The sequence below is a fragment of the Boeremia exigua genome (assembly GCF_020726555.1).
Source record: "Boeremia exigua strain MPI-SDFR-AT-0100 chromosome Unknown C7974scaffold_6, whole genome shotgun sequence".
NCBI lineage: Eukaryota > Fungi > Ascomycota > Dothideomycetes > Pleosporales > Didymellaceae > Boeremia > Boeremia exigua.
Genome location: NW_025763523.1, coordinates 1725563 through 1751010, shown reverse-complemented (window position 1 = coordinate 1751010; position 25448 = coordinate 1725563). Strand labels below are relative to the sequence as shown.

The 25448-nt window shown below is 53.1% G+C and overlaps 10 protein-coding genes across 10 annotated transcripts; 2 read left to right on the top strand and 8 right to left on the bottom strand.

Moving 5' to 3' along the window:
- Window positions 1–742: 742 nt before the first annotated feature.
- Window positions 743–2830, bottom strand: C7974DRAFT_311171 (Endonuclease/exonuclease/phosphatase; the record flags this gene model as incomplete). Its single annotated transcript, XM_046138298.1, has 3 exons — window positions 743–1060; window positions 1225–1694; window positions 1789–2830. The coding sequence occupies 3 exons, from the start codon at window positions 2828–2830 to the stop codon at window positions 743–745; spliced, it is 1830 nt and encodes a 609-aa protein (XP_045997361.1).
- A 1762-nt stretch (window positions 2831–4592) lies between these two features.
- C7974DRAFT_189450 (Alpha/Beta hydrolase protein) lies at window positions 4593–6423 on the top strand. Its single transcript, XM_046136560.1, has 3 exons — window positions 4593–5304; window positions 5352–5987; window positions 6037–6423. Exons 1-3 carry the CDS (start codon window positions 4784–4786, stop codon window positions 6365–6367), a joined length of 1488 nt encoding a protein of 495 aa, XP_045997360.1. The 5' UTR covers window positions 4593–4783; the 3' UTR covers window positions 6368–6423.
- Window positions 6417–8288, bottom strand: C7974DRAFT_394757 (putative hydrolases or acyltransferase). Its single transcript, XM_046141922.1, has 2 exons — window positions 7840–8288; window positions 6417–7790 (listed from the first exon to the last, which is right to left on the bottom strand). The coding sequence occupies exons 1-2, from the start codon at window positions 8223–8225 to the stop codon at window positions 6479–6481; spliced, it is 1698 nt and encodes a 565-aa protein (XP_045997359.1). The 5' UTR covers window positions 8226–8288; the 3' UTR covers window positions 6417–6478.
- A 1504-nt stretch (window positions 8289–9792) lies between these two features.
- C7974DRAFT_189421 (heterokaryon incompatibility protein-domain-containing protein) lies at window positions 9793–12426 on the bottom strand. The gene is made up of 2 exons (XM_046136559.1): window positions 11424–12426; window positions 9793–11377 (listed from the first exon to the last, which is right to left on the bottom strand). The coding sequence occupies exons 1-2, from the start codon at window positions 12192–12194 to the stop codon at window positions 9911–9913; spliced, it is 2238 nt and encodes a 745-aa protein (XP_045997358.1). The 5' UTR covers window positions 12195–12426; the 3' UTR covers window positions 9793–9910.
- Window positions 12427–12472: 46 nt separating this feature from the next.
- On the bottom strand, window positions 12473–14201 carry C7974DRAFT_434103 (cytochrome P450; the record flags this gene model as incomplete). Its single annotated transcript, XM_046144974.1, has 6 exons — window positions 12473–12523; window positions 12575–13256; window positions 13305–13663; window positions 13717–13814; window positions 13863–13961; window positions 14015–14201. 6 exons carry the CDS (start codon window positions 14199–14201, stop codon window positions 12473–12475), a joined length of 1476 nt encoding a protein of 491 aa, XP_045997357.1.
- Window positions 14202–14394: 193 nt separating this feature from the next.
- Window positions 14395–15124, bottom strand: C7974DRAFT_189389 (uncharacterized protein). Its single transcript, XM_046136558.1, has one exon. The coding sequence runs from the start codon at window positions 14921–14923 to the stop codon at window positions 14408–14410; it is 516 nt and encodes a 171-aa protein (XP_045997356.1). The 5' UTR covers window positions 14924–15124; the 3' UTR covers window positions 14395–14407.
- Window positions 15125–15212: 88 nt separating this feature from the next.
- C7974DRAFT_189359 (oxidoreductase family protein) lies at window positions 15213–16656 on the top strand. Its single transcript, XM_046136557.1, has one exon. The coding sequence runs from the start codon at window positions 15273–15275 to the stop codon at window positions 16443–16445; it is 1173 nt and encodes a 390-aa protein (XP_045997355.1). The 5' UTR covers window positions 15213–15272; the 3' UTR covers window positions 16446–16656.
- A 211-nt stretch (window positions 16657–16867) lies between these two features.
- Window positions 16868–20340, bottom strand: C7974DRAFT_413373 (DNA repair protein rad5; the record flags this gene model as incomplete). The annotated part of the gene is made up of 4 exons (XM_046143728.1): window positions 16868–17327; window positions 17377–18299; window positions 18351–19753; window positions 19812–20340. 4 exons carry the CDS (start codon window positions 20338–20340, stop codon window positions 16868–16870), a joined length of 3315 nt encoding a protein of 1104 aa, XP_045997354.1.
- A 567-nt stretch (window positions 20341–20907) lies between these two features.
- Window positions 20908–23842, bottom strand: C7974DRAFT_336210 (phosphatidylinositol 3 and 4-kinase-domain-containing protein). Its single transcript, XM_046139187.1, has 2 exons — window positions 22225–23842; window positions 20908–22175 (listed from the first exon to the last, which is right to left on the bottom strand). Exons 1-2 carry the CDS (start codon window positions 23653–23655, stop codon window positions 21324–21326), a joined length of 2283 nt encoding a protein of 760 aa, XP_045997353.1. The 5' UTR covers window positions 23656–23842; the 3' UTR covers window positions 20908–21323.
- Window positions 23843–23886: 44 nt separating this feature from the next.
- C7974DRAFT_394747 (DASH complex subunit Ask1-domain-containing protein) lies at window positions 23887–25413 on the bottom strand. The gene is made up of 4 exons (XM_046141921.1): window positions 25277–25413; window positions 25124–25230; window positions 24174–25071; window positions 23887–24125 (listed from the first exon to the last, which is right to left on the bottom strand). The coding sequence occupies exons 1-4, from the start codon at window positions 25365–25367 to the stop codon at window positions 23989–23991; spliced, it is 1233 nt and encodes a 410-aa protein (XP_045997352.1). The 5' UTR covers window positions 25368–25413; the 3' UTR covers window positions 23887–23988.
- Between the last annotated feature and the right edge of the window lie 35 nt (window positions 25414–25448).

Genomic DNA, 25448 nt, shown 5'->3' with positions numbered 1-25448 from the left:
CGTCTGCTGTGACGGCGGTGAATCCGCTCGGCCGGTCGACCGCAGATGAGGGATCGGATCAGCGAGCGTTGCGAGCCCGGTGTCTGGATCTGTAGTCGCCGTTAGGAAATCTTAACGTGACCTATGATGACACGCACTTTTGTTCTGGAAGCGGCAGGCAACCTTGAGACACAGCAGGCGACACGACACAAGCCACACTCCAGGAACGGAAATTGTTGTATTTCGCTCTGCATTGATATCAATATTCTGCTCTGACTGTCCTGCGCGCTTACAAGCACAGGGCGGCCCTGAGAACCTTGACTTGTCAGACGCATAGTTAGCTGCAGCCATATATTTGCCGGTGAGCGGACCAAGCGAAACTCATGGGCAGCCTCTCACGGACCTTTTACCGATCTGTTCGCGATTATTTGTTTGTCGTCAACACAAGGGCTGTCATCTCGCGAGATGACTGAAACCGAAACAACAGTCCACCCGCGTGCACGGGCTCTGGGGTAAAAGGATCTCGCTGTGCCGCAATCTCGCAAGATTGTGTGACTGACGCGGGAGCAGAAGGATGCAGTTGAGACGCGCACCACGCAGGGGCATGTACTCACGGCCAGACGTTTCTTCAGGCATTTGGTAAGGCATCCCGCAATGTATGTTCGTGCAGTAAGTTTTCGCTCGCGTCAATGCGCAATGTGATTTATTATTATATGCTGTTGAACTGCGGCGGCTGTTGTGCCTCCAACATGTCTTACACCACCTAGACGCACACGTCCATCCGAGCGACACTTGGGTCGTGATCGGAAACTTGCTCGGCAAACGAGACCCACGTGGTCAGATGGACATGCTCATACTTAGCCTTGCTTGTCAGGCTTGGGGAGATGAACATGTGGTCGAGCTGCTGGGCGTTCATATCAAACAGGTACGTGTAGCGCTCCAGCTCGTTGATGCCGGCCACGGCATCCATGTCCTTCAGCCCCGAGATCTGCATGTACTGCTTCATCGGCTCAACAAAAGTAAATTCGTTGAAATCGCCAGCAGTGATGATGTGGGCGTTCTTGTTCTTGCCAAGGATTTCCTGTCGAGTTGTTAGCCGCCTGTTCTGTGTTGGGTCGCTAAGGCATGGTCCTTTCGTGCGAAAGTGGCGTCGCGTCCTGCCGCGGCTCAAACCGATGCATCACGCAAGCTGCAGCCTCCCCGCAAAGTACGGGCTTGGAAGTCTTGGGGTATTCTGGAACTCACCTTGACGAAGTTTGCAGTCAGGGTAGCCTGTTCAAGCCTGTCGTCGATACCTCCGTTCACAGGAGGGCGAGCGTCGCCCATGATGCTGCTGCTGCCTCCCTTGGATCCGAAGTGCACGTTGATGGTGAAGAAGTTGCCGGCGCTCTTGCCCTTCTTACCAATGACTTCCCACTGCGCAACAAGAGGCTTGCGGCTGGCAGTCCATGCCTCGCTCGCAGGCTCAATACGACCTGGGTTGAAGCTAAGAGCAGGGCCATCGATGACTTCGGTCTTGTCCAAGGAGCCGCCCAGGTTGGGCTTGTACAGGCGCACAAGCGAAGACTTGTAGAGATAAGCCACTCGGATGTTGCCTCCAGGCGCACCTCCGTCCTTGTCGTCGACCGGAGCGATGTCGACGAAGGTGTAATTCGGACCTCCGGCGGCGCTAATGGCCTTGGTAAGGGTAGTCAACGTTAAGTTTGCGGATACGACTAGGCTTCTGTTAGTGTGGGGTCAATGGATATATAGGTGATGCCGGCCGCGCATTGCGGTGGAAAGGATTCGGCTTCGGTTGTTGGGACTCACCTGCGTCGTTTGTAGCGCCGTTATCGTCCTGGACTTCTTGGATGAAGACAACATCGGGGCTCTTCAGGTAGTCGACAATCTGCTCGGCGACATGAGGAAGGTGGGCTGAGGTTGGCGCCAAGTTCTCAACATTGTACGCGCCAAAGGTGATACCACCGCAGTCGTTCTTGGACTCGAGTTTCGTGGGCTTGGGGGTCAGTGGCTTCTTCGAACCAGTGACCTTCAGAGCAGTCGAGGGCAAGATACGGTAGTAGCCGAAGGCGTAGGTGACAACGCCGGTGATTTCCTCAAGACTGTCGCCCATGCGGGTGTCGGTGGGGTTCTTGGTTCCATCGAGCGGTGTGCCGACGATGATAGCTTCTGGGTTGGAATCCCCATCGGTCATGGTCAGACCGTCACGATCGTTGGTCCCAGTGACTTTCCAGCTTCCAGCAACCCAAGTGTCGCCGAACGAATTGGGCTTTGTGAGCGCTCTCGCCTTCTTCACCGTCACCAGCTCACCAGTCAGACTCTCCCAGAAGTCAAGACCGTATTTCTTCGGCTCGAGGGTTGGGTTTACAACGCTAATCTGCGACTTGTTGTTCGGCACTGCGAAGATATCGCCACCGTCCAAGCTGGTGTATTGCTCTGTTGGCGGGCTGCCGGTGTCTTTGCCAATGACCAGCGGTGTCACTTTGTTGCCCTTGCTGACGACCTTCTCCAGAACTGGAGTCGAAAGCTCCGTCAGGTAGAGGTAGTCCTTGTTGCTGCGGTACTCGAGCACCTTGCCCCCCACGGTGATGACATCGCCAACAGTCAAGTTGGCGCCAAACGTGCGCCCGAAGACGTAGACGGATTCCGAGGTGCGATCGTCACGGTCGGGCGTTGTCGAACGAATCCAGAGACCATCAGGACCCTTCGCCGTAACGACACCGGTCACGTTTGAGACGGTCTGGTCCTTGAGAGGCGACAAGAACTTGTTGCCGTTGATCTCAGCAATGGTGGTCGCAGAGGAGACGGCAAGGGAGGCCGCAAGGGCGATCAGGCGCGTTAGAGGAGCCATTGTGTTGATTCGCTTCGTCCACGAACGCGATTGATCTACGGCGAGCTGCCCTTGTTCTTATACAAGGCTCTCCGCGGTCGCCTTCCGTGTGCCATAACTAAATCCTGCCCAGGAACCAGGATCGCTGCGAGCATTGCCCGCACGCTTGACTTGTTCCTGGCATCTGCACCGCGAACCTAGCTCATTACCAATGATAGCAGGTGCGCATCAGTCGTCGGAGTCGTGCGAAGCTGTCCGCCGCTTGGCGAGAGGCGCGCGACGACGCGTGCATTGTCTGATAGGCCAGGAAACGCCGAGGAACCCGCCCAATGTGGAAGGTGAGCTGTAGCGGAGATTGAGCGGCGAGGGCCGCTAGAGTGGCTGATGGATACTGCCTATCATCCATAGATATGCTCGAGATAACACACGTGGAGGCGAAGTAGAGGACCTGGGGCTGCGATGTTCAGGGGAAAGTTGATTGCTGTGGCGGAAGCTACCAATGGCAACGGCGCACGTGCAATCTGCATCAACAGCAGCTGGCCGTGTGGAATTGCGGTTCTAACGAGCTTACAGTGTTGTGTGAACTGCGATGCTGAGCAATCCCATTTGTCTCCTATCAAGGAAGACAACCCTAGATTCCGATGTCGCGCGTCAATGCGCGTCAGTGCGCTTCACGTGAGAGCTGAATCAGCTGCGCTTTTCTCATCCACCAATTGACAACGAAAAGTTTCGCGTCATGACTTTGCGCGCGACGCGACTATTACACAGCTCAGTCGGTTACAGCCTTACGGGTTTATTGGCGTCATACCTCGTGGCAAATGTTTGATGACGGGCAAAAACAAGCTCTGTGTAAGGACCTTTGGGCGGTCCGTTCGCTATCGTCCTCGTGTCTTACAGAAAATCCGCTCGATCCTACGAAGAAGCTTATCGTATATGGCTCTCGTCTGATGGACGTGATAGCAGCGGGCCGCTCTCAGATTCGAAAGACAATCCACCTACCTGCTGGAACGAAGGTGAAGCCTCGAAATGCCATCACCCATCCAATCCAGGGCCTGGTCGTCCAACTTTGGCAAATGTTCCTCGCCGACTCCGACCCACTATGTCCTCAAAGCGTGATGGCGCCTTGCGTCTGAGCGTCGCGAGAGAGATTTCCATCAACCGTGTGACTCGATACTCTCGTAGTGTTCATACGCGAGGTTGAGTGTTGTCGCCTTGCTCGGGAAACCGGCCATTGAGGCCCTATGATATTTCAAGACAAGCTTTGAACTGGCATTGATCTGGTAGCCTGGAGCACGACAGAAGGCCAATCATTGCCTCTGGACAAGATATTGTTGTCTTACTCTACGTTGGGGTTCCGTCTTCAACCCACACTCCGGCTGCTCCAAGATTTGGACCTTGATCGATCGCCATTGGCAGACGCATCGCAAACAACGTGAGAAGACCTATGTGCATACAACCGAGTCCATACCCTACCTTCAACTAAGCAGGATACGATATGACGCAGGCAGGGTGACATTCTGCAACAAACGGAAACGGGAGATGATTCCGACAGGCTGTGTACCTGGTGATCACAATTCTTGCTCGGTGGCATTCGGTTCAATTATTGCGAGCAGAGTTCCTTTGTATGGGAAATGTTTCTACCGGCTCGGAAATCAGCAACCGCACGCTACATGCACAAGCATGTCAAGCAATGATGTCAAGCTCTTCATAGGGCTTCGAAAGAGGAAGTCTCCTGACTTACCGAGGTGTTTCCTGCAGGTTCTCCAGTCGCCACATGACTCGTTATGCGGGGCCCCGGAAATGCCTGCTCAACGCTAACCCAATGAACTTCATTTCGACATGTGGAAGAAACATTCTCCAGGTTAGGATGAACGTTTACCGCATCATGCTGGTACGTCTTGAAGCTTGTTCTGCATACCTATAAATCCAAGATGTCCGGACCTCGACCTGGGCAGTTCACTTTATCCCGTCAAAATGTCGATCTTGAAGGTGTCTCAGTTGATCGCTCTTTTGTCGACGTTGGCTCAGTGCCATCCGACTAGCGGAGGGCATAAGGAGCTCTTGGTACATACCGGCTCTTTCACTGTTCAAGGAGTGGCATGGCCAAACTCGACTGATGTTTCCTTCTGGGGCAACATTCCGTACGCCGAACCCCCAATTGGCGAACTTCGGTTCCGACCACCAGTCACCAAAAGTGCCACAAACAAGACAATCGATGGATCATGGTTTGGCCCGTCTTGCATACAGTACAGCAACGGCCAAAAGACCGTATACTCGGAGTACCTCAAGGGCTTCCTTCTCACTCCGGGCCAGGTGCAGAGCGAGGACTGTCTGACGCTGAACGTTTGGGCTCCCTCAAAGAAGCGAGCGAGCGAGAAGCTGCCAGTTATGATTTGGATACATGGTGGTGGGTTTACATCGGGTGGAGCTGCGAGTCCCTATAAGTATGGAGATCGTCTCGCGAAAGATCAGAATGTTATTGTGGTAGCCCTCAAGTAAGTTTACTGTCGAAATGCGTAAGCTCCACTAACCCAGTCTCTAGCTACCGACTGAACATCTTTGGATACCCCAATGCTGCAGCACTAGACGGAAGGCACCTCAACCCCGGTCTGCTTGATCAGCGCAAGGCAGTTGAGTGGACCTACAACAATATCGCTGGCTTTGGTGGAGACCCAGAACGCATGGTCCTGTTCGGTCAATCAGCTGGAGGTATGGCTGTCGATAAATATGCCTATGCCTACCCTGAAGACCCGATTGTCAAGGGTTTCATTGCACAGTCAGGCACATCATCAGGCGGCGCCTCCAATGACCCAACCAACTCGAACTTCACCTACCTTGCTTCCCAGGTCGGATGTACGGACACCGGTAATGACGAGATCTTCTCCTGTATGCAGAAAGCAAACGCCACCGCCATCATTGAGGTACTGAACAAGTACAACGCGACTGCGAACGGCGGCAGGGGTCTATCATTCAACCCATCGCCGGACAACATCACGAGCTTCTCGAACTACACCGACCGTCAGCTTCGCGGACGGTTCGCAAAAGTCCCGACCATCTTGGCACAAGTCAACAATGAAGGTGCTTCGCTGGTTGCCTACGTTCCATCTGGACCAAACCAGACTGCAGTAGACGCTTTCACACGCAACATCGCTACCTGTCCTGGTGCAAAGGGAGCTCTGTAAGTCAATAGCAGTGATATGACTTCTCCAACGCTAATCCGTACATAGTGCGCGAAAGACGTACAACGTGCCCGTATGGCGCACTCGGTACTTCGGAGAATGGCCGAACCTGAATCCCCTCCCATGGCTTGGAGCTTACCACTCTTCCGACATTCCAATGGTGTTTGGCACTTCCGACCTTCTGGGGCCCGACACGCCTGCTGAGGCGGCGACGTCGAAGTACATTCAAGATGCTTGGGCAGCCTTTGCGCGGGATCCAGAGAAAGGCATTACATGGGCTCAATATGATCCGAATGCGGACACACTTGTCAAGCTCGGCTTCGAGAACAACACGCAAGCTGTGTATGGACCCGGTGATGAGTTCGATGCGCTGTGCTAGGACATGATATAATAGAGTCAATGTACTATTTCCAAAAGTAATCTATGAACAAGGCCTATTGAATACAATGAAAACAAGCCTCAACTATATCTACATGGCTCGGACTTCAGCTTACGCGAAAACGGGTGTGCGAATATTTTGGTAAGCCCGCTTTGTGAGCGTGCTGTTCACCTCGGCCTGCAACTCGGCAACGAAATCCACGTAAACCTCGAAAGCCGTCTTGTCGGGCTGACACACCGTGCCAACACCCGGCAGCGTGCCCTCGTTGAAGTAGTCAGCAATCGCCTTGATTGTGCACGCCGAAGGATGATTCATGACGGCGTGTCCATGGCCGTTATGCACCAACATCCGACTACCAGGGAAGTTTGCTGAGGCCTCATAGCCGCTGCTCAACGGCGTGATGGGATCATGGGAACCACTGATAAACAAGATCGGGTAGCTGGTGTTGATCGCGTTCCATGGGCCGGTATAGCGCTCCTTTGCTTCGAACTTCCACTGGGCACAAGGCCACATCTGCGTACCAAATGTATCGCCAAAAGTGCTGACAGCAGTCTGTGCTTGAATCCAAGAATACATATCTTCTGGCGTTTCGGCTTGGAACGCTCCGTCTGCACACGCGATGCCGTGGAACGCGTTGGAGCCGAGGTTCCATGGGATCTCAGGCGAGGTGGAATTGAGAAACGCTGATGCCACACTGATTGCACGTTCCCAGTCTCGCTGCAGCGCAATTTCCACGGCCAGGTACAGCGAGCCGAGATCTACGGCCGAATACGACAGCGTTAGAAGCATCGATTTCAGCACTGTGAAAATGGGAATCCCGCCAGGCTGAAGCCACTGTTTAGGAGACCAGTCGTCAGGAAAGTAGACAGGCTCATCAATGAGCTCTTGAAAGACTTTCGCAAGTTCCTTATGTATGTCGTCCGCAGTTGTATCTGGGCCAGTAAGATTTGCAAGAGGGCACAGCGTGGGGCCGGCATTGACACATTCCGTGAAGCCGTTTACCATGGCACGCTCTGTATCACGCAGCGCTGGGATCCATTGACCGTTGTGGTAGTCTTCGAAATCGAAGGAACTGTCAAGCAGAACACGTCCAACGCGGTCTGGGAACATGCCAGCAAACGTCTGACCAAGGAATGTGCCGTAGGAGATGCCCCAGTATTGAAGCTTCTCTTCACCGAGCGCGTCAATGATCGACAGCATGTCGCGTGCTACGAACGCTGTCCCGATGTAAGGGCCAATATCAGCATTACCAGGCGTATTGGCACAATCTTCAGCAAAGACACCGCCCTCATCCCAGAGCTTCCTCTGAAGCTCGCCGTAAGCGTCATTCTGCGGGATTGTGAAGTTGTACTGTCCACGCTTGACCTTGGACGCCGTCGTGTTGGACGGGGTGCAATCGAAGGGAATGGTCCTCCCGGTGCCGCTACACTCATTAGCTTTTGCTGCCAATCATCATGAAGGGGGTTTCTTACCGAGGGTCAAATCCGATAACATCGTGGAATCCTCCCAGGTGAGCAGTATATTCTGGGCCCGCGATCGCGACAAATTCTACGCCACTTCCGCCGGGACCTCCTGGGTTTGTAAGGATGCTGCCCTTGAATGGCTCCTTGGTTGCCTTAATCTTAATCAACTGCAGGTCGATAGTCTTGCCGTTCTCTGGCTCAGTGTAGTCCAGAGGCACAGATAGAGTTGCGCAGAAAAGAGGCACCGCATGCTTGGCTATGGCCTCCTTGGACGACGCAGGAAAATCAAGGTCGCATGGTGCCCATTCCAAAGTCGTGTTGGGGTGGGTGGTATCGGCTGGGTAGGCCAGAGCAGAAGAGACGAGAAGCGAGGACGCAAGTACTTTTCCAAGCATCTTGACAGAAAAAGAAGACAATACTGTGAAGTTCGCACGGGTGATGTGGAACAGAGAACCGGCTGGCCGACATCTTTATGTACCTGTCACGACGAACACAGCCGCTATGATCGAAGCTGCATTTCCTATTGCTAGGCCTTACTGGTGAGCATTGCTTGGCCTGTGGATTAACTTGGACAAATCTAGCCGCAAGTGTGCCCTGTTGTGGCGGTGTGGTACGCCTGGCTTACTGTTTCCCAAACACAGCCTGGTCTGTAAATCCAGCCTTCAGATTGGTCCACGAGGAAGTAAGCGACAACTCTGCGCTTGTTCACTCACCTAGCCCTACTCATACAGACACGCTTAACATGTTTTGGGCACAAGACTGAAGTTCTGATTGGCCCGCTCGCACTGTGATGGGACGATGGGACAGGAGCCCATTTTCCCGTACGACGAGAAGGCTTAGAAGACGTCGTTGTAACTGCAATCTTCTCTCAGGCCGTTTGGCGTTCATTGTAGCTACTGTGCTCGTCAGGTACTCGGTTTGGCCGCCAGAGCATTGACTCTGATTCGCGTCCACTCCAATGTGTAATATAGCGGAGAAACGAGATCAATCGCAGACCATCTTCCAATGTTAATGATGAAAGTTGTTCACCTCCCAGGGGCTTGCTTTTCTTGTGGTCTCGGGAAGAGCAGTCGCCCATGAGACCGGCAATCGGCTTCTTTCCTGAAGCTGCAGCTCACCTCTGCACCATCGAGCTAGTGTAGAACTCATTGCTGTGAGGCTTTCGTAGCTGCTCTCATTATGAGCGGCATGATACCTGTCTGGTATGATCGGACTGCGACCCGCTTTGGGGGCCTAAGAGCGGTAAGCCACGCAATGAAGCCAAGGCGTGTCAGTCCTGAGAGCTGCGTCACGAGAGCATGTTTCCTGGAGTCAGCCTAACATGCAATAGCGAATGTGGGCGTTAACGGTGGAGGCAGGACGGCGAGGTCGGAGCTGCGGCCCATGCGCCTGCGATGACGCACTGGGCTAGGCAGCCTCCTCGGATTCTTCGCAAACACGAACACGCTCTCACCGAATATCTCATGATTGGCCCACAGTGCGATGAACTGCCATCTCTAGCCTCCTGTACGCGATGAAAAGATCTGATATGCGTCTGCTGAGGCATTTAGAGGTGTTCGCATGGCTCAGCCTGTGCACGTCCACGGATGATCGTACTGAAGGTTTACCTCTTGGCCACACAGGTGCTGGACGCTTCTGAGGCGCCCCGAAACCCTGTTATGAATGTGGATCAGTCTCGGCAACCTATCAAACCATCTATTCTGCGCTTCGTTGTTGGACACGTTGATCTGAAGACCTCAACTGTAATGTGCTTCCAATCAGGAGCGGAGTGCACAGAGGACCGGATGACGTGTTCGCCGCATGTAAGCAAAGCTCAACTTCTAGGCCAGTTCACTGTGGCCTAGTATACTTTCATATCGAGTTGAGGAGGTGGATCATACCCACTGCTGGAAAAAGTGTTGTTGTCATTGTCGACAGAGAAGTTGCTGGCTGGCGTCCTTCACGAGAACGCACAGAACTATGTCTTGGTATCCCGAATCTAAAAACAGTTCATTGAGCACATACTCAAGATTGGAGATGAAGACAATATGCAAGGAGTTACTTGTAAATGCACAACAAACAAACCTCCTATTCAATCTTCCTAACAAAAGAGGACGGAGACCTTGGATGAACGCCACAGTGCCTCACCGTCCATGAAGCCGTGCACATAAGCATCCCCGATCAAACGATACAGCTGCGCTTCGGAACCGACGTTGATTCCCCCGCGCTCAGGTGTAGATATGCCGTACGACTGCGCACCCGGCATAAACGTGTGTCCTGGCTCGGTTGGTGCTCTCCGGATAATCAGGGGGACTTTACTACCGTCAGGTATGTATATGATATCTCCAGCCTGAATGTTCAACGGACCCACTCCAATGTCGGTCTTTGGAGGCAGTTCGTTCAACGATGCGTTGTTTCGCCGGAATGTGAACAGTCGCCGCGAACTCGTTGCAGCGCGTACTGAGTAGAAATACGAGTTCTTCAACCTCGTTACAGCCACTGGTTCTTGGTATGAGTTTGCAACAAGATCTCCGATCATGGCAGTCTTCCGATTGCGCTGAGTGGTAGTGTCGGTGAGCCAGACCTTGCAGGCTTGTAGGATGGCGCTCGCGTCTGACCTGCGATAATTGCTATGTTCCACAACTGAATTCGAGCTTCCGTGAGGGTTGTGCAACAAGTGCCCGCACATAGCCGTATAAAAGACAGAGTTGTCGTCGAACGCTTCATCCTGCTGCGTATGGTTTGACCACCACGTGCACCATGATCGTATTGCCTGTCGAAGTCGTTCAAGCGTGGGTTGTGGTATCTCGGCTGCCACGGAAATCACCTTAGCAACAACGTAACCTCTGGTTTCTAGTATGCCCGAGCTGTAGATATGCACAGCACTGTAAGCATCGCCTGCGGAGTAGTGCTCGAGCCGATCGAGTCTGTCTATCTCAAGTGAGCCGTCTGTCGGCAGTTTGCTCCAGTCTGTCACCCAGGATGGTAGTTCCGATCGCCGCAGAGTCGTACCGTACGCAGTCTTGGACGCTCTATCTAATGTGTTCGTCGATGGAGGACTTTCTGGCGACGAAGTATGCCCCAAGGTGCCGCGGAGAACAGACAAGGACCGTGTCTGTTCGATGATATGTGATGCAGTAGCTATATAAAGCTCCCGTTTGGACATCGTGTAATTGATGGCGAGTGGACGACTCGTCTGCACAGTCGCCAGTCCATGGAAAGCAAATATCTTGTCCCGATCATCTGTTGCCATTCTTGTGCGGAATCTTCTCAGCAGGGACAGCAATTGTACCGCAGCCTTGTGATCTCGCTCTACCCGCGTGTATTCTATGGCGAGCACAAGTGCCGAGAAGTCATCAAGTGCATCAGCAGTGCCTACACGAACCTGAAAGACCAGACTCGGAATCAGACCCAAAACCGAGAATTGTTCGGCATCTTGTCCAAACTTCTGCTGCGACACCTTCATCGCTGCATCTGCAAACATCAGCCACGGTGCGGAAAGCGTCCCGTAAACAACAGTCGCTCTGCGCGCGAGGACTGTTTCTTGGACTACCCAAGCGCGACGCCACTGATGAGGGTTAGTGAATCCACAACTCCCAGAGATCTGAGCGTACCCAATCCCGCGCCATTATAGCCTTCAGCCCTTCCGACACCTGCGCTGCCCACTCCATACGGAACCTATTCTTGAACATGCTGTTGTGGTAGAATACGATATCGCTTGGATTGTAGCCCTGTGCCAGAAGCCAGACGAGACAGAACGCTCCGTAGACATCGGTCTTCTGGACCACGGGTCCGTTGTACTCATCTCGCAGCATTTTGAAGCCCGCAATGTACTGATTCACAAGAGATCGTGCTACCTCGACCGAACTGAAGTCAAGATTCACAACTGTTCTGGAGTACGCGCCCTGAAGCCATTCACCCAACTCGTCCTGAGTTTCCCGTTCGCCGAGCCATATGACAACTTCAGAGGCGCCCTCGTATATGGTTCCCATCAAAGCAACCTGCATGGAACGCTCCTCATCGTCCTGCTGGTTAATACACACAGCATCAATCCAGAAGAATTGGGGAGTGTGTCTCGAGCGCAATCGCCGGATTGCAAGTGTCAAACTAGGAGACACAGTGAGTGAAATACGCGACAATGGCCCGTCGATAATCTCGAGGCGACCTTCTCGCTGCTGAGCTACGTCCCTATCAACCTGGACCACACCACGATGCTCCTTCCAGGCATACGAAAGAGCTCTGTACGATGGTGCATGCCTTATATCGTACACCAGAAGTTCACATTCGATGCCGTCAGAAGGGTCGATTGCAGGCTGAACCCTAAGTAAGCGTGTCGATGGCGTATACGATGGCAGCTTCGTATACAAGTCAGCAGACTGTGACATTACATGAGGTGCCCAGGAAGATGAGAAATTCGTGGATATCTTTGGGGTAGTTGGTAAAGTTCAAGGTGGGTGACGGACACGGTCAAGCGGGTCCCGTTCTGCACTGCCCCGCGTCGGGCTGACAAGGCAGTCCAGCCGCTCAGCCTTTGACCTCAGCAACAACCATGGCGTGAGTCTCAGATGACGATAGGATAGCTTAGCCGAATATCTGTCTGCCTTCATAAATTCAGCCTTCGGGCGTCTCTAGCTTGCCGAATCCACTACACAAGAGAGCCGACTTAGTACCGTAACGAAATGCGCACCCAGAAATCCTTGATAAGCCAGACGCCCTATGTGACTGAATTAGCTTCAACTTAGAAAAGATAGGTATCAAAACTCACCGCATTCGTGACGTGAGCAGGCTTTTCGACGTTGACAATGGAAAAGTCGAATGCCCTCAAGAGCTCGACAAAGAGCTTGTTGAATTCCATCAGAGCGACGGACTTCCCAAGACACTGGTACTTTCCGGCGTGAAAGATGAGATCAACTACGCTATTCATCTTCGTCAGATACTCGGGATCAGCTTCAAGCCAGCGTTCCGGCCTGAATACCATGGCATCACTTCCGAATATCTGCTTCGAGTGGAGAAAACTTAGATGCGAAACACCGATCTCCGTGCCTGCAGGCACGAAAAGACCATTGATTACGTCACCACCTGATGGTACGGTCTTGAAGAAAGCACCACCAGCTGGCGACTTCATGCGCAGGCCTTCTTTGATGACAGCTTGAAGATATGGCATTTGGCGCGCTTCGATATCTTTCACGGGGGACGACACAGTACCGTTGGCAACGCTGCTATCGATCTCCTCCTGAAGCCTTTTGTAAACCGTAGGATTGGTCATGATGTGCATCATAATGATCTTGAGACCAGTAGCTGTGGTATCTGTGCCTGCGACAACCTGTAGAAGTGCTTCTCCAGCCGCTGCTTTCTGATCGAGTCCGTGTCGAATGAACGAGCCTAGCATATCAGGCTGCGACACAGCAGTTTCATCAAAGCGTTCGGCGACAACCCGCTTGGAGAATCTGGACGCATGTCAACGAGGAAAGAAGGAGTGCGTACGCACCACATACCCTATGAGAGCTCCAAAACCGCCCTTATCTAGCTCCGAAGGCAGAAACCGCCGGAGCAGCGGCGAGTGGAATAGATCCGCGAGCCACGGTATGTTGCCTAGGACTGCAAGAACTGGCATTGACGCGTCCATAGACTGGAGGTAGTCATAGGGATCCGCGTCTTGTTGCAAGTATCCAAGGGGCTTCCCAAAGGCGAGGTCACTAATGACATCGAGCGTCAAGTACTGGAGCTTTTCTGCTAGATCTACCGAACGATAGCTAGATGCACTCGATACGTACTTTGACTTGATGAGTTCAATGAGTTTTGCAACTTGTATCTCTATGGTCTGCTCCATGGATTCGTTCTCCTTGCCAGAGTACTGTTAATGAGGTCAGTTGAATTGCTAGATCAACAACAACATACTCAACTCACTCCAGCTGTCATCTTCTTCCGTAAACTAGTGTGTGCTACCTCGTCGCGCATAGAGAACAGGTTGTGTGTTCCAGCCTCAAGCTTCCACGCATCGTACCCTGTTCGATCGTGTAAGAACACTACCTCACACAAGATCTAAGCCTTACATGGACCTCTTGAGTACGCAGATCGGACCGACATAATCTTCCGTAAAAGTTCAGGGTCGCTCGTAACAAGTTCATTTGGGCCAACGCGTGCTAATGTGCCTAGACTGATGTAAATATCTTGCTGGAAGACCTTCGCACAATTCAACTCTCACCATACCGATCAGTCACATCCCTCAAGGTTGTAGGCTGTCTCCCAAAATACGACTCGCGAATGATCCAGAACTTGGTCCAAGCTGCCCAGAATGGACCCGGAATGTGTGACAGGCGATGCCATGACCAGATAGAGTAAGCGATATACAGTGGAATCAGTGCCCCCAGGAGTACAGTGAGTGCACTCATGCTGTTTTGTGATGTAACGGAGAGGTACGTTAGCGACTTGATATTAATCACGGGAAGACGCGGTCCACCCGCCGAGGTGAGATTAGTGGCAGCAGCCCTGGTCACTTTCCAAATCCTACAGTGCACCCCTCTCCAATCTGACATGCAGATCTTGGCAGCATGCCCAGCGCTGACACGATAGCTGTTGTCTATTATATGTTATAGGTCTAGCGGAGAACCGCCGCAAAATCGTCGCGCGTCTGCAGTTCAACCATGAGCTGCTGCATATCCTCGTCACCTTCCGCGGCCAACTTCTCGAACTCTGCTTTATTGTTTTGCAGCCACTCTATCTCCTCGCCGGCTGCGGGTCGCTGGAAACCCATTTCCACCGCCGTCGTCAATGCTCCCATGATCCAGACTGTCCTTAAAGTCTTCTCGTGCTTGCTATCAATGATCTCAGAGCTCAGGATCTCATCCCAGGCTTTCATGAGCTCTCGACAGTGCTCGCCATACTGTTCACGAGTGCGGGTCTCACTAACTCGAGTCCGTAGGATGGCTCGGTTGTAGTAGCGGAGTACTCCACCTCTGTAGACCTTCTGCGAGGATACGTCCGTGAAGCGCACGTTGATGAAGAAGGATGGCGTGTGGAACCGCGTACAATGGATTGCTGTAAATGCCTTTGCTAAAGCTTCTTGTTGGCTGTCCGTCATGGGGATGACGTATTCGATGTCGTACAAGGGCATAACGATGGAACCGTCTCTGGGATCTCACGAATCGTGTCTAGAAAGTCGAATGTGGTGGATTGTTGTACAAATTGAGACTTGCGTGCTTCACGAGTCTTCGTAATGTGCAAATATGACAAATGGGATTGCTGTTCGCTGATTGGTTGAACCCCTCGGCCGTAACCAGGTTAGGACGTCGTGAGATCTCCATATCTCGACCAGTATACCCTTCCTGAAAAGCGACGTGCAGTGCAGATTATCATCTGTGAGCTGCTGACGCACGAAGATGTCAGAAACTGCACTGCATCATGTGCACAACTACATATAAAAGCAGCCACCACGCTCCCACTTAGAATGTCAGCCTCACATCATGGCTCCTATTCGAGTTGCCCTGGTCGGCCTTTCTTCGTCCGGAGTAATTGCTTGGGCCGCAGTCGCCCACCTGCCATATCTACTCTCTGCTCGAGGTAAGCAGCATTATGAGCTTGTTGCACTGCTCAATTCCTCCATCGAAACCGCCGAGGCAGCAAAGCGCACCTTCAATTTGTCCTCAGACATAAAGACATACGGCGATCCCAAAAAGCTCGCTGCCGACCCTGACATTGACCTTGTCGTTGTCAACACACGAGCCGACGTGCACTACACCGTAGTTGAACCCAGCGTGCGCGCCGGCAAGGGCGTCTACATCGAATGGCCGCTGGTGGACAGTCTGGAGAAGGCGCTCGCACTAACGCAGGGTCAGTCGTACCCCAACAGCATTATAGGTCTCCAAGGTCACGTGGCGCCTCTGACCCTGCGGCTTAAGGAGATTCTGGCATCTGGGGTCATTGGCAAGGTGCTTAACAGCGAGGTGCGCGCAGCTGGAAACCTCGTCCCGCGCGACAAGGTGCCAGAAAACATGGTGTATTTCACGGATCGCACTATCGGAGGCCATGTGATTAACATCCACTACGGCCATACCATTAGTTACGTGCACGAGGTGCTCGGCGACTGGGCTGACTTCCACACCATCGGCCAAATCCAGAGGCCTTCGCTCGGCGTTATCGGCGCAGATGGACAGGTAGCAGGGAGCGTGGCGTCGAATGTGCCAGACTACCTCTCAGTTCACGGCACCCTTCAGAACAACAAGGGCGTCGTTGCTCCCGGGGCCAGCCTCCAGACTACCTTCCGGCTCGGTCCGCAGTTCAAGGGGGAGCCAGGTCTGGTATGGACGATCAATGGCGAGAAAGGCGAGCTGAAGCTCACTGCACCTGGTCCCTACATCCATGCCGGCTTTTCGAACGATGGGCCTATCACAATCATGCATCACGATCATGCGACCGATGAGTCGACAGGGCTTGATTGGGATTGGCCCGAGTGGCAGAAAGAGTATGCGCTGCCAGTTAGGAGCGTAGCCGGGCTTTATGAACGGTACGCGGAATGGGTTGAGAATGGGCGACCAGAGACTGTGGCAGAGGGAAAGCAATGGCCGAGGATGGACGATGGTGTCGCGCTCATGAGAGAGTTCGACACGCTCTATAAGCAGGTTGACCCGGAGTGGTGAGATAGATCGACAAATACAGGTCTCTGCTTCCGTACGCTGGGCCAATTGAAATCTTACACTCCGCTGCGTCTACTTTCTGTTAGCTTCGAGAAATAAAAGACCAACCGCAGTCCGAATGGCCAAGACGCTCATTGGGCGTTCGAAAAAGGAAAACTGTAGCCGAACTTGATTCGTCAGAATACTTGCTATAGATGTGCCCACCATGCAAAGTGATATTGACTCTCGACGACTGAGTCTATGACTGCTCGCACTACCAAACGCGAGACTCCAAGTGCACCACAAGAGTAGCCGACCAAGCGCAGAATTTGAATCTGTGCCTATGCTCCTTTTCCAAAATGATGTGTTTCCCCATGATTCAAGATGCTTGTATGTGTCTTCACCCGACAGTAGGTGAAAGTGACCGACGTCCCATAAGTCTGTGCTCATTTGAACAGACTCCTGAGTTCCTCCAGCCTCCTTTTCGAATCCTCGCCCTTATTCCTCTTCTCCCGGGCCATCGTGATATCAGCAAGCGCCTTCTTCTTGTTCTGCAACTCAAGCATCTTCTCCTCAAAGCTATGCTCCATGATGAACCGCTTGATCGTGACCTCCCTGTCTTGACCCAAGCGATGCACACGGTCGACAGCCTGTGCCTCAGCAGCAGGATTAAACTGCGGCTCCATCATGTAGACCTTGTTAGCAGTGGTCAGATTGAGACCCAGTCCGCCAGCGCCAATGGATACGAGCATGACGCGCACAGAAGGGTCTTCACGAAAGACGCGCATTGATTTGTCGCGTGCCTCGCGGGTCATGCGCCCATCAAGGCGGACGTAGACGTGTGAGTGATTCTTGAGAGCGATCTCAATTAGGTCAAGGTGAGTTGTCCAGGTGGAGAAGACGACGCTGTTGTGTGTTAGCATATGAGCTGTGTGCTGGCGGTTCGTTCTCCTACCTCTTGATGGGGCGCTCATCAGGGTTGTTTTCGCTCCAAAGATGGAACTCCGCAAGGTCATTGAGCAGAGCCAGTGTCTTCGTGTGCGGTCCGGCGTAAGTGTTGATTTTCTTTGAGAGTTTGGGATCCCTGCGCATCTTCTCGCGCTCGTCGCAGAAGTCTTGATAGTCACTGCGGTTCAGCTCAAATAGAGACTGCTTGACCTTGTCTTCACAGAAGTGACACTTGACCATGCCATTATCAAGCTTGTTATTGATGAAATCCGTCCTCAGCCTCTTGGTGTGCTTCGGACAAACGACATGATAGCACGAAGTCATGTGTCCGATCAGGTTTGGAGGTTCGCCGTCCTCGTCCTCGTCATCAGTGTCGACGTCGTTGAAGACGGATTTGTGACAATACGCGCACAGATCTGCACTAGTCTGTCCAAGCATGTCCAACATCTCGTAAGCCTGCTGCCGTGTGAGCGATGGCGCCTCCTCTTCTTCATCGTCAATCTCCATAGGCTGATCGGACGTCATGCCATCAGTCGTCCGCAGGGCATCTTCGTTGAGAAGGTCGCGACCGTGAGCGCAGATGAGTCGCAGGTTGAGAATAGCCGTCAAGATACGTGCATATGAGTTGCCTCCCAACTTCTCGCCTGAGGTAACGGCATTGACCTTGCGTTGTGTATCTTTTTCAAACCAGTCGTAAAGCTGTTGCTCTGGTCGGGAGAACTTCAGCCTAACTGTCATATCAAGGCGTGCCGGTACCTCGTTCTTGATAATTTCTTTTGTGCGGCGGATGGTGACTGTGCTGACTAGAAGCTGCAGTTTCGGCACGACTTCTGGATCGGCAGCTTTAAATGGACTGAGGATGTATAGGTTGAAGCCGTAGGTTCTATCGAAAGGCTTGAGCTGTATGAAGCTGAACAACGCACCAAGATCCTGCGTGTCAATTTAGTATAAGATTATGTAGTCGCGAGTCTGCAGACTTACCTCAAGACGGTTCTGGACAGGAGTGCCAGTGACAGCCCAACGCCGCTGTCCAGGAAGCGCAATCGTTGCCCTGGACTGCGCAGTTGGATTGCGGATAGTATGGGCCTCGTCCAATACAATGCGGAACCAGTTAATATGGGGCAGTGCCCGCCTCTTGTCCAGCATGTCCTTTGCGATGATGTGATAGGTGGTGACGACAATATCGTTATCCGCCAACTCGCTCGCTTTCATATCAAAACGCTCACTGCCGTGGTAGCGGGTCCATTTGAGCGCGCTGCCAGCAGGAAAGTGGTCCTTCATCTGCTCTTTCCAATTCGTCATCGTGCTAAGAGGGCACACAAGAAGCGTGGCTCGGCTGTTGAACACGGGTTGAATGGCTGGTGTGCCAACTTGAATTCGGGGCGGCTTTTTTGTTGCGAAGTCTCGGGAATCTGCAATCGAAGACTCGTCGGCAACAAGGGATAGGATGCTGAGGGTCTTGCCCAGGCCCATCTCGTCTGCAAGGATGCCGCCTCGACAGGACTTCTCTCTAATTTCCTGCTCCTCCCCGGTGATAACATGGATGTACTTTTTGCGACCATTATCGAGATAATGTGGCTTCCATAGTGGATCAGCTTTGTCTGTCTCCTCGCCAGTAAGCTCTTGCTCCCTGCTCCACATGAAGTGCAGAGCTTGTTTTTGGTGAGGGTAGAGTTCGGTCTTGATATGCGAGGACGGTTCGCGTGTCGGCACTTCTTCCGAGCTGCCAACAACAGAGTCGAAAACGTTCTGGACATCGTCGCGGATCTCATCAACGCTGCGCAAAACGTAGTTGGTTGTAGGTATAGCCGGTGCATATCGTGGATTGCCATGCGGACCAGTAGTTGGGTGCTGTAGCTGAAGCCGCGTGGCGGTCTCCTGCGTTTGTGGATTGAAGTAGTTATACTTCTCCAGCTCCCATGATGGCCGTGTCAACTTTGTGTTCTTGTTCTTTAAGAACTTGCCAATACCGTGAGCATGCCTGCGCGGGCAATACAACTGTAGAGTCATTGAGATAAGGGCATGGTGCGAGGAGCCAGGCGTTGCGGGTTCGTTTTGACGCTTCCTTGGATCTGTCCATGCCACCCACATCAGGCCGCTACTCTTAGCACTGTCGATGAGCGGAACAATAGCATGTGCAGTCTTGGTGTCGATCTTACCAAACTCTTTGCCCACAGCGTCTGTGACGAAAACAGTGAGGTCGTTGCGTTGACCGGCTCTCCGGAAAGCGACTTTGATCCTCCCCTGCGCTCCGCTGTTGCCTGTGTACTTCTTCGGGTCGGGAAATGGTACAGTGTGCATCATGATATACGTCTGCTCAACCTTGCCAATGCAGATCATCTGCGACATGTTGTCCTGCACAACTTCAATCTCGTCATCGTCGCCTGTGAACAGTCAGTATCAGTCGAGTATTGAAGCCAAGCGTAAGACATAAGCACATACTCATTGTAAGATCGACTTGGGCAGGTAGAGGTACAGGATTTTGGCTGTTGTTGGCGAGATCCAGGGAACCGCTGCCTCCAAAGTGTACACCATTTAAAGGCTTCTTCTTGCGCTGCTGTTCCTCAACCGTCTTCACACGTTTGGCTGGTGACGCGGCGCGCTCTTCGACATTGTGCAGGCGCTCCACTAGCGACACCTGACCGAGGCTACTGGACTGGGTGTGGCTGGATTCGCTTGTCCCTGAAGAAGATGCTGGCCGCTTTGACGATGACTTTGGGTTGAGCAACGCGGCAGGGTCAAAATGAGGAGTCGCGGACGTCTGGTGCTGTTGAGTGGCTTCTTCACCTGATGAATGCGTCGTTAGCTTGGTTTCAGGAAACAGGTCATCGTCTGTCGACTGATCGAAGTAGTCATTGGCACGGTCGTTTGACTCGTCGATCCACTGCTGCACGGCGAGCGATGATGAAAGTGCCTCAGCGCCGTACAGCGGCTCGTCGCCCATGTCAAGATCAATGCCGTCAGAGTGCATAGTAGGTGACGGGAGTTGAAAATTGATAATCAGGTAGAGGTCAGTGGAAGAGTAGGAGAGGGTGGAAGAAGAAGTAAAAGGTTACCTTTCTTGCGCGCCCCACGGGGGTCAAGTAATAGAGCGGGATTCATAGTGTACAACAAACGGTATCGCTAGGTGAGAGAGTGCGCGACGGTCTCAGCGAATCCGACGACCAGATCCTAGCTCTTTCTGCGACGCTTCGATGCTCAGCGCATCCAGCATCAAGATGCCAAGAAGTCGTCTGGTTGCCGCTGGACAAACAATCTTCGGGGGATGTTCCAGATGAATATACGAGACTGTGTTGAGCACAGCAGATCGTTCTAAAGCTGACAAGATTGATTGTTGCGCGCTGATCCCTGGCGTCGGCGCGGTGAGGTACAAGGTCACGCGCCACTTAGATCTGGGGGCCGAGCAAGTGAAGGCAGAGGGTCCGGTCGTTTGCTCCTGGGGTTCATATCGCGGCTCGGGATACTGTGCATCGAGGCGCCCGTTTCACAGATGCATGTTGGGCGAGATTGTGCGCTTCAGCAAGCTGAGATAAAGGTTCTAGATGTACATGGTCGACTTTCACGTTCTGTTGAAGATGGCACTAGCCACACGGACCCACACGTTTCTGCCTGCCGGAGAGACCACATGACGTACTGATCTTTGCACCTGCCCGAGGCTGCACCCACGAAATCCTAGAGGCGTTCACACCAACCTGAATCGGAACGCCAGACCTCACGAATCTTTCGCCGTTTCGGCACGCGCTTGATGGTGGTGAAGCTGTACCGCGGTATTTTCTGACTAGGAGGCGAGTCGTTCGCTGCCTCGAAGTGTATGTGCTACTACAACAGCGTATGATGTTGCTACAAGGTTGCATCGACCCAACGCCATCATGCAAAACGCCGAATCCAACGCCCGCTATGCAAATTGCATCCCTTCCTTCATATCCATATCAAGTATCGTCATTGACATCTTCATCAACACCACGTGAACACCGGGTTTCTGCCCTTCACCATCTCAAGCCGCTCTACGATGACCTTCTTGCGGTTGCCCTCCATGTCCTCATTCGCTGCGTAACCTAAATCGCCCTCATCTTCATCATAGTCGTCTCTGCGTAGATTGAGGGAGAAACGACGGTGACGCCTGCCACTGTCACGACGGGGAATTTCGTGGCTCATGCGGGAACGGTGCGCAGGCCTACCGTTGGACTCAGGTGCCTTCCGACTCGCCCACGGTACATCATTGACCGTTGCGGGTGACGTCGGGCCGTTGCTGTTGTTGAAGCGATCATTGCGCCGAGCATCGAACGACGAAGAGTTGCGGGTAAGGTTGAAGCGGTTTTCGTGCGCCGAGTCGAGGGGAGGTGAGTTCATCAGAAGATCTGGCTGCGGTTTTTGTGGCGGGGTGTGGAGTGCTGTAATGTCCATCTCTTCGTGCTCCTCGTCGAATCTTAGGTGTTTACTTGGCTGCTGTTTACGTCGCATCTCCGCTGAGGGTGCACGTAATGGAACTGCAATCGGAATCTCAACAATGTCGTCCCAGACGCACACACGTGCTCGCCGTGTAAGCTCCAAGGGACCATGATCAGGCGTCTTGAGTGTTTCCACCACGTTCCAAGCTTGTCCCTTCATAACCGCAATCTGTTTGGCATACATTCGCTCTTTGAAGTCTGCGTCTCGAGAGAAGCACTTCCTTAGCGCCGACTGTGTATCGCTCCACCATTGTTTCGATGTAAGAAGAGGGAGGAAGTGCTTGCGAGTGGCCTCGGAGAAGGGTTGGCCGATTAGGGAAACAGGCAGGAATAGCCACCCGAAAGGATAGCTGCGCCACTGTCGCAAGGTCAGTTCCTACTCTGTTGAGGTTAAGCGGGTTACTCACGGCATCGGGATGCTTCCATGGCCACGACAAGCTGTTGTCGATGGCGCCGAGCGTAATCCCTGGCGTAGGGCCATTCTGCATGGGTGTGTTAGAGCGACTAGAAGCCCTCATAGGCTCTCTGCGTCCGTAAGGGTCCAACTCTGACATCGACTGCTGTGTATACTGGCTAGGAATATCCTCATCTACATCCTCTTCGCTTAGCTTTGGCGGTTCCGCAACTATCGTTGCTTCTTGTGTCTTCTGGTCGATCTTGATCATCCAGTTGTCCAGCCCTCTATCCGTATTGCGCATAATATAGTCGAGGATGACGAGCTTCTCCAGCTGCTCTCTAAACGATTGTTGCAACGTAGGTGTCCAAAAGCCTCGTCGATGCGGGTGGTCTGGTGTACCTGTTCGCTCCTCATCGTCTTCGTTGTCAGACAGCGGCCCGGTCGGTCTGCAATCCTCAGTCCATCGTCTCCTCTTCTTACGAGATGCAGCGTTTAAGTTCGAAGCATGTAGATCGGGCCATGGATTCTCCTTCAGAAAGATGTTCGCATCCTTGAACCCCTTCAAAAAGACCTGGAAGCTGCCAGGCTTCTCAGGAAAGGGCTTTCCCTTTTTGTAGAATGCACGTCTCTCCCAGAAGTCATAGTAAAATGACTTTGAGGAGAGATCAACGATGTCTGTATAGGGTACGATGTTTGTTCGCAGCTGGGTATCGAGAACGTATGCGGCGGCTTCGGAGATGTAGCTCAGATTGGGGATGAGACAGGCGCGTCCAAAGAAGAAGGGAAATAAGTTGCGATGTATCCACTTTGTCCACTTGGGATTCCGTGACGCGTATGGCTCCTCGTCCTTGGGCTTGAAGACACCCACGACCTTGCCCTGTGTATTGCGCGCAAAGTAGCTACCTGAGCTGCCCTGTGTGATGAGCAACGGGTGCATGTCCATCTCAATTGCCGTCCGCACGCTCTCCACTATGTCATCGAATTGTAGCTCTGTTATGCGCTCCGGCGAGCCAGCTCCATCGTAGTCGAATTGCAGCGACTCTGCCGTTGCTGGTCGCACGCCGTCAGGTGCCTGGAAGACGGAATGGTGGATCTCGAGCTGCTCGTCATCGGGTCCCTCTGCCTGCTTCTTGAATTTAAACTTCTGCGCAATCTCGTCTGCCCATCGTTCAAAGCGAGCGTTTATGGCTTTGATGTCGACGCCTGAATTTGATCGGTGTCGCCGGCCGGCGGGTGTTCGACGTGCATTCGGGGATCCCGGCGCGGAATCACCAGGCATGCGCATGCGCGAGCCTCGTGATGGCTGTATGGGGGCATATGGTCCGTTCGGCAGCGAGTTTTGATGGAACCCGTCCTCGGATGCGGCGTCGGAGTCCTCTTCCTCCTCGGCCTGTGCTATTCGAGCATACCCTGACGTTGGCGGTCTTCTGTCTTTCGGCATAGTGAGGGAACGAATGTGTGCGTTTGGAAAGACGAGGACATCTGGCCCTTGGAGCAAGGCACTGATGGACTGATGAAGCTAGAATTACTAGGGAATGACGCTGGAGCTGTCGCGGGTCCCCAACCAATAGGTCGCGCTACGCCCCGGCTAGTGGAGAAGTCGCGGCTGTCACATGCTAGTCGTCGCTCAGCGACGTGTTCAGAGTTACGTAGAATACGCGATACGAGTCTTGCTGAATCTCTATCGATAAGGCATTTTTCTGATATCGTATTGTGGGTATCGCGAGTCTAAACAACAAGTCCAACATAGCATGCAACGACTTCCTTGTAGCGCCTAAAAGCTATCGTCCAGATCAACCTGACGTCTGACCACGCTCGGACTGTCATCTTCCATCCCACCTGTTGTGTCTGTGAAGTCGCCGCCGGCAGTCATCAACAGATCGTCGACGATGCGCCTGCTTGCTTCTCGTGCTGCGCCAATGTTAGCAATGCCGTGGTGAGTATTGATGAGTTACATACCGGGTGTCTGTAATAACTTCGTCTGTGGTACGTGAAATTGAATCGTCTTGGGTGGGCTGAAGTCAAGCTCGTCGTCGTCGCTATAATCAACATAGTCCCTCCCCACACTCATAGGCGTTTTGCCCTTTGCTGGTGTCTGCACACTCACACCCGGTGTGCGGGGTGTTTTCATGGGTGAGAAGATGTCGGCACGCAGCTGAGGCGCAGGAGATGAAGGTGGCGATGAATCGTCCCACTTGGGTATCCTCGAGTTAGCTGCGGCGCCACGAGGTGTTGGCGCAGCACGCTGCGCAGTGCCTGGAGTAAAGGCACCAGTCGGCTTGTACTTCCGGGGACTGATGAGCGGTGTGGCCTGCACACGGAATGTCTTATCTAGGACGCGGTGCATGAGCGGGTCCTGGTTGAAGTGCGTCTTCTTCGATGTCGTGGGCTGGACGAAGGGCGAGGAGTCGAAGCCCATCATTTCTGGGAGCGCTTGTGACTTGCCAGGTGTGACGGGGTCAAATCTCGGTGTCCTAGATCCTGAAGGTCCGATATCGAGCTCTTGTCGTAGAGCTTCGTATGGCGACGAGAGCCCGGCGAACTGAGGCACCTCCTCATCGGCGTCCAATTCGTCGCCGTCTCCATGTCTGCCCTTTCTGAGCGATTGTGGTAATCCAGGCGTGCTGTGACCCATGGAAGGAGAGTCGAGCGTCATGGTTTCATCCAATTCGCCGTGAGACGAGGCCGGGCGTTGAGGGGTGGTAGCTCCCTCCCTGGTCACATATCCAGTCTCGGTCTCTTCATCCTCGTATGTCTCCTCTTGCTGTGTGTCGTCCTGCGTAATCGAGTCGTCTTGAGGAGCTTCGTACCCGGATAGCGACACGTTTGCGCTGGCTTCGAAGAACTGCTTCCAAAACTGACAAAAGTCAGCATTCGGCCAGAGTGAAAGGTGCTTGAGGGGCGCGTGCCTTTGAGCCCTCCCAAACCGCCTCAGAGTGCTTTCCATAGTGCTCTACAATTGGAAGTATTCCTGTGGTCACGATGCGATGCGCGCGGCTGAAGTTCTGGTCGATTTCTACTCGTGTCAATTGCGTTGGTGGGGTATTCTAGGGTTTGTTTACCTTGAAGCGTGAGTGTGATCGACTGCTCTAGTTTCTCCAATTCCTCTGTCAGCGACAGGTTGCGATTCGGCGCCATGCTTTGTCGAGACATGCTGTCAATGAATTAGTAGGCGATGCGCGTTGTTGTTCAGTTGTTGATGATGCTGCAGCACGCGCCTGCACGTTCACGTTT